The sequence below is a fragment of the Carlito syrichta genome, unplaced genomic scaffold, assembly GCF_000164805.1.
Source record: "Carlito syrichta isolate Samal-C Ts95f unplaced genomic scaffold, Tarsius_syrichta-2.0.1 Scaffold303175, whole genome shotgun sequence".
NCBI classification, from domain to species: domain Eukaryota; kingdom Metazoa; phylum Chordata; class Mammalia; order Primates; family Tarsiidae; genus Carlito; species Carlito syrichta.
In genome coordinates this window covers 76509-83910 of record NW_007247271.1, presented here as the reverse complement: position 1 = coordinate 83910, position 7402 = coordinate 76509, and the positions used below count along the sequence as shown (strand labels likewise).

General features: G+C 36.1%; 1 protein-coding gene across 1 annotated transcript in view; it reads left to right on the top strand.

Moving 5' to 3' along the window:
- The first annotated feature begins 2650 nt into the window (after window positions 1-2650).
- ANKS4B (ankyrin repeat and sterile alpha motif domain containing 4B) overlaps window positions 2651-7402 on the top strand; it is a 12375-nt gene continuing 7623 nt past the window's right edge. The window contains exon 1 of the mRNA XM_008057960.1: window positions 2651-2855. Coding sequence (XP_008056151.1) covers window positions 2692-2855 — 164 coding nt within the window. The 5' untranslated portion in view covers window positions 2651-2691. The remainder of the gene's footprint in view (window positions 2856-7402) is intronic.

Below are 7402 nucleotides of genomic sequence, written 5' to 3'. Positions count from 1 at the left end.
TTTGTAATAATATGGGAAAATGTTTATGACACGTTAAAGAGAGGAAAAGACAATGCAAAAAAGTATATGTATTTGATGAAAATGCTCTAGAAAATATACCACAAGAGAACATTTGTGTAGTTGATGATTTGTGTAAGGATGATGGTTTCTAATTAACTACAGCGCCTTAATAGAACATGGTTTGCATAAACCCTATTCCTTGGTATTTGTTGAGACCTGTACTGGTTCTATTCAGTGGGCAGTTTTTATAAATATCCTATATGTGCTTTAAAAACATGCATTTTCTATTGGGTACAAGTTCTGTATGTGGCTGATAGATCAAACTTTTTTATTGTGTTAAAATCTTTTATAACTATACTACTCTTTAGTCTAATATATAACACTAAGAAGATGTATTACAATCTCCCACTATGACTGTGGATTTGTTTTTTTCTCTTTGAATTCTATTAATTTTTGTTTTCTCTCTTTTGGGGCTATATTATTAGGTATATACAAGTTTAGGGCTATTTCTTGGTTAATTGTTCCTTTCATCATTATGTATTATTTCTCTTTATCTTTAGTAATTTTTTTGAATTAAACTACATTTTGCCTGATATAGGGACCTCCTCATCTTATAATAGGGTTATGTTCCAATAGACCTATTGTAAGCTGATATTACAACTCTATTGCAAGCCAAGGAGCATACTGAATGTATATTATCTTCATATCATCATAAAACTGAAAAACCCTAAGTCAAACTGTTATCAGTTGAGGACCATCTAGATAGCTGTACCAGTTTTTCTATGAGTATTTGCTTTATATAACATTTCTATTTTATGCTTTAATCCCTCTGCAATTTTATATTTTAGATGTGCCTGTTGTAAATATGGCTGAATCTTCTAAATAGTAAACTTGGTCTATTTCTTTTATTTTTATTACAGGAAGGTTTGGAACGTTTTTGGTTTTATATTGTTTGCAGTTCATTTTTCTATATTTTTCTTCCTTTCTTAAGGTGGAAGTTTAAGTGATTGGGTTGAGACTGCTTTTTCCTAATACTGGCATTAAAAACTACAAGTTTTGCCCTAAACTCTTCTTTAACTGCATCCTATAAATCTTCATGTGTTGTGCTTTCCTTTTGATTCTGTTCACAATATATTTGATAAAGGATTTGTGTCCAGAATAAAGAATTGTTATAATTCATTAATAAGAAGACAACCCACTTTAAACATGGGCAAAATATTTGAATAGAGGATGTAAGAATTGCTAATAAGCACATAAAACAAAGCTCAATATCATTAGTCATTAGGGAATTGCAAATTAAAATCACAGTAATACCACTTTATATTCACTAAGATGGTCATAAACAAAAAGACACACAATAACAAGGACCGACAAGGATGTGGAAAAATTAGAACCCTTGTACATTGTTGGTAGAAATGTGAAGTGGTACAGCCACTTTGTAAAAAAGGTTGGCAAATTATCATAATTTATATAACCAGCAGTTTCACTCCTTGATATATACCCAAGAGGCATAAATGTCCACACAGAGACTAGTATGTGAATATTCATAGCAGCATTATTCATAATTGCACCAAATGGAAACAGCTCAAATGTTCAACCATTTAACGAATAAAGAACATTTGATATATTAGTACAGTGCAGTATCATTCAGCAATAAAAAGGAAGAAAGGAACTGTTATTACATGCTACAACATGGATCAACCATAAGAAAGTACATGAATTGAAAAAAGCTAGACACAAAAGACTATACATTATTCCATGTGTCTAAAATGCCCATCAAAGGCAAATCATCAGAGACAGAAAGCAGATCCGTGCTTTCCTGGGGTTGGGAGTGGAAATGGGGATTGACTGCAAGTGAGCATTAGGAACTTTGGGGGAGTGATAGAAATGTTCTAAAACTGGATTTTAGTAATAGGTACACAACTCTGTAAATTTACCAAAAAGTATTTAATTATATACTTAATATGGATAAATTTAGTGGCATGCAAATTACAACTCAGTAAAGGTCTTTACTTTTCTTTTCTTGAGTCAGGATCTCACTTTGTTGTCCAGGCTGGAGTGGCTCACCACAGCTTCAACCTCCTGGGCTCAGGTGATTCTTCTGCCTCAGCCTCTCGAGTAGTTGGGACTATACGTATGTCACCATGCCCAGCTTATTTTTTATTTTCTGTAGAGACGAGATCTTACTATGTTGCTTAGGCTGGTGTCAAATTCCTGGGCTCAAGCAATCCTCCTGCCTTGGCCTCCCAAACTGCTGGGATTGCAGGTGTGAGCTACTGCACCCAGACTCTTTTTTTTTTTTCTTAAAAAAAAAAAAAAAAAATCTCCTAAGTGAATTAGAATAGTTCTGAATGTTTTGGAAATTACTTTTTGCATTTGGAGACTAGATGACAAATATTACATTCAAGACTTGTTAATAAACATAGCAAAAATTAAATGTGCCCCAAGACATTCAAGATAAAACACAGACTTTAATAGTCAATGCCATGGCAATTCTAGAAAGAAAAGGTCCAAGTTCAGTGCCTTAAACCTTTCTGGCAGCCTTCCATGACAGGAGGCTGGAATGAGCTTTGCCCTGGGGTAACACTCTTCTTGTCACTGATTAACAAGCTCTATAGGAAGGCTGCTCTGCCAACATCCTGCTCTGCCCCGAGAGGGATATCTGACCAAGCTCTGGTGAGCAAAAACAAAATGTCTACTCGCTACCACCAAGCTGCTAGCGATAGCTACCTGGAACTTTTGAAAGAGGCTACCAAGAGAGATCTAAATCTTTCTGATGAAGATGGCATGACTCCCACTCTCCTGGCAGCCTACCATGGGAACTTGGAAGCCCTAGAAATAATCTGCAGCAGAGGGTAAGTTCAACCTGATGGTTTCCGTTGGAAACAGTGTTTATGGTAAGATTTTGGAAGTTAGCACAAATGCTTTGTCCTCTTTCTAGACTGTCTATATGACTGGCTTTTTAGAGAAAGGGAGAAAACTATGCCTAAAGATGCTTTCTTTTCTTACTGAGTATTGGCACCATGGGTGTGGCTTATCCCTTAGTTTCACACAGAAGGAAGGCCCTGAAACTTTAGGTATTGTTGTCTGCACTGGGAATGGGGGGAGATATTTTTAATTTTTTGCCTTTAAAAATATTTTTTCATGAAATTTAAATAGTTGCTCTTTAAAAAGAGGTCACTGTTCTTCTTGGTTTAAATTGTCAATCGTGGTTGTAACAAATGACATGTTTTTATTCGGCCATTTTGCTAGCTACTGGGGACACTGTGATCAACAAGAGAGACACAATCCCTTTCATGGTGATCAGATATGAGAGGGGAAGACAAACTATTTATCTATGATATTTGTTACAAAAGGGGAAACAGAGGGCACTAAATAACTAACACAGGTATCTATTCCAATCTTAGGAGTGAGGGAAGGCTTTCCTGAGGGGAAAGCACTTAAGCTCAAGTTTGAAAGATGAGAAAAATTTGGCCAGGCAAAGATGGAAGGGTGCTTTCCCCAGAGCACTGTGCACTCTGGAACTGCAGAAGTTGAGTATGGCTGGACACGGCTGTAGCGGGAATGAGGATAGGACAAGTATAAGAGGTAAGACCAGGTCATGAAGAGCCTTGTAAACTCTGTTAAGAACTTTATTCTAAGGGCCTGGGAAGCCAAGTCTTGGATTTTTGCAAGAGAGTCACCCAGTAAATTTATGTTTACAAAATTTGCTCAGGTAATCAGAATAAGCAGTCAGAATGTCTAGGGGCTGTGTTAATGGTCAAGATAAGATTGAATTGAACTAGGGTAATGACAGTGAAAATGGGAATATGTGGATGAATCTGAGTGGCAATTTGAACGTAGAATTGATAATGATTGACTGGACATGGGCAAACAAAGGAAGAGGATGGTCAAGACCCCATGTTCTGGTAACAGATTCTGGATATTGACAATGTTTATTGAAGTAGAGGGCACTTTAGGAAGAGTCAGAAGAACCCAGGATCAGGAAAGTTCTGGGTTGAGGACTGAATGAGGAAGTCGGTGGAACTGATCTTCCTAATCTCCCTTGTCTGATTTGACTTCCTTTTCCCTGACACCCAAAACCTGTCAGTCAGCCTTTTCTGGATTCTAACACTGAGCTATCTCACCTCTTCTTCTACTCAGCCTAGTCTTCCCAAACTTTCTTCATTTACTGAAAGTATATTTCCTTTTACAAACTGCAAGGTGTCTGTTATTCCAAAACAAGTGAGTGAGTTTGTTCTCTTAGAAGAGAGCTTGGGCTTCTTCCCAGTCAGCAGAGCACTCCATTATCTTTTTCTCTATTTTATAAGCCTGAAATGTTTTCTCACAATAATTGTTCTGCTGGTCTTTAATTACAAAAGTAACATAAACAACCCAGAAAATTAAACCACACATATACATACAAAATATGAAGAAAAAATGCCCTATAATGCCATGCTATTAAGATTTATATGTTGCATATATGTATTTATAAAGTGTGTGTATATAAATACATGTCAATATATATTCAGTAATTTAATTTTCAGGGACTTCTTAGTATTCTAATCAACAAATATATTTCTCGGTTAATCCCTTTCTTGGACAGATGATTGTTTTCCCCATTGTAAACAGTACCGTGATAACTATCCTTGTACATAAATCTTTGCTCACACTTTCTTGAGAATAAATTCTCCAACGTGAAATTTCTGGAGCAACTGGGCATGTGTCTTAGTCTGTTTGTGTCACTATAATTACCCACAGACTGGGTAATTTATAAAGAAAAGACATCTATTTCTCACAGTTCTGGCAGTTGGAATGTCCAAGATCAAGGCACCAGAACCAGCAGGTTTGGTGTCTGATGAGAGCTCAGTCTCTGTTTCCAAAATGGTGACTTGTTGCTGCATTCTCTGGAGTGGAGAAAGGCTGTGTTCTCACATGGAGGGAGAAAAGGAAAGGGCAAAAAAGAGGCAAATTCCCAAGCCAGGTGAGGTGACTTAAACCTGTAATCCCAGCACTTTGGGAGGCAGAGGCAAGAGGATTGCCTGAGCCTAGGGGTTTGAGACCAGCCTGGGCAACTTGATGAAACCCCTGTCTCTAAAATAAATCAAAAAATTAGCCAGGCATGGTGGCATGTGCCTGTAATTCCAGCTACGTGGAAGGCTGTGGTGAAAGGATCTCCTGAACACAGCAGGTCGAGGCTGTGGTAGCCGTGATTGTGTGCCACTGCACTCCAGCCTGGGCAACAGAGTGAGACTTTGATTCAAAAACAAAAAAAACCAAAAAAGGTGAATTCCCTCTGTCAAGCTTTTTTATAAGGGCATGTAATTCCACCGATGAAGGCAGAGCCCTCATGACTCAATCACCTCCTAAAAATCACACCTCTTAATATTGTTACATGGGGGATTAAGTTTCATTATGAATGTTGGAGGGGACACAAAGACTCAAACCATAGCAGTGTATATAAAATTTAAATGCTTTTTTGGTGTATATTGAGAAATTATCCTTCAGAAAGTGAGTACTCATTTTGCCAATATAATAGGTCCAAAATTATATATCAATGTGGCTTTAATGTTCTTTTATTTGGTTGCTGATGAAACTGAAAATTCTTTTTATGCTTAGTGGCTATTGGAATTCCACTTTTGTGAACTGTGTATCTATAACCTTGTTCCATTTTTATATTGGGATCTTCAACATTTCTTATTGATTTATAAAAATGCTTTTGAAAGTTAACAAGGTCAACCCTTTGTCATATATAACAACTGTTTTCACTATACATAATTTATATTTTTGACAACGGATTTTTAAATATAAATACAAATATGTATATATATATATAAAAAATTATACATAAGCCAATAAATCAGGGCTATATAATGTTAACTTTGAAGTCATGCCTCAAGAATGACTGATACTTTCTTTAGTACATTTTTAGTTTCAGTTTTATTTTAAATACTTCATATATAATTTACTCTGATTTAAGATCCAAAGTTATGATCTAACTCTACAGTCTCCAAATGGCTACTCATTTGTTTCAACACAATTAGTTATATAGTCTGCATCTTTCTCCACTAATTTGACATATTAATTGACATAGTACATATTCAATGTAACATCAAAATCCAGCCCGTTTATTTATATTTATAAACACTGGTGATGGGCACAAAAATTCTTGTAACCCTGCTTTTCCTAGTCCTTCCTTTTGAATTCTTGTCTTCTTATTGGCTCTAATGCATTCACATTTGTGTTTCCTTCTCCATAGCAGTATTTAAGATCTGCCGTGTTAAGTTGGCCTCATGTAGACTTTAAAAAAAAAAAAAATCTTGTGAGGGTTTTTAATGGATTACCTACCATTTTGACTATAGCCAGTCTTGGGAACCAGTGTGAGATCAAATTGACAATTAGATTTAAGGAGGTTAAAAAGAGAAGAAAATTAAAAATTGAATTTACAAGTCAATCAACTATTGAGGTTCATTCTAGTATTTATTGAGGTCCATTAATTATTTATCTGTCCCTACCTGATTGAGACATTGGATCCCATAGTAACCATTAATATAAAAACTCTGGCTTTGTTAGAAAACTGTTTTTCTTTCTGTCTTTTCAATTTAAAGATGAAAAGCAATCGTTACATATATTATCCTATGCTAGGAAGGATAATGGCCCCAATTACACAAAAATTTCATTTAACCTTTAAAGTGTGTATGAAATTTTTGGTTTTATTTTCTAAAATGAAAATAAGCTTTTTATTTATTTATTTTTTTTAATCTCTGACTCTTTTTTTTTTGAGTTGGAGTCTCACTCTGTTGCCAAGGCTGAAGAGCAGTGGCAGGCTCACGGCCACCCCAGTGTCGACCTGCTGGGCTCAGGCGATCCTTCTACCTCAGCCTTCGAAGTAGTCAGAACTACAGGCATGCGCTACCACGTCCAGCTAATTTTTGATTTATCGTAGAGACGTGGTCTTGCCAAGTTGCCTGGGCTGGTCTCGAACCCTTGGGCTTAGACAATCTACTCGCCTCGGCCTCGCAAAGCGATGGGATCACAGGCTGAGCCACTGAGCCCAGCCAGTCTCTGATTTTTAAAGAAATACATACTTATTGTAACATTTCACATCATATTGAAAAGATATATATAATAAAGCAAAAATCACACCAATTCTCACAGTTCTCAACATTTAGGTATATATTCTTCAGACTTTTTCCTTTGAGCACATGCATGCATATGTATGTTTCTCTGCCTTAAATAGACAATCATATAATTATACTGAAACCTTCTAATTGCTTAACCATATACCATGGACCATTTGCACTTAAAAGCTAAGGTCTATGTCATTCTTTTTAATGACTACATGGTATTTTGTGATTTCATTATTTGGGTACTTTTTTTTTTTTTTTTTGAGTTGGAGTCTCACTCTGTCGCCCAGACTGGA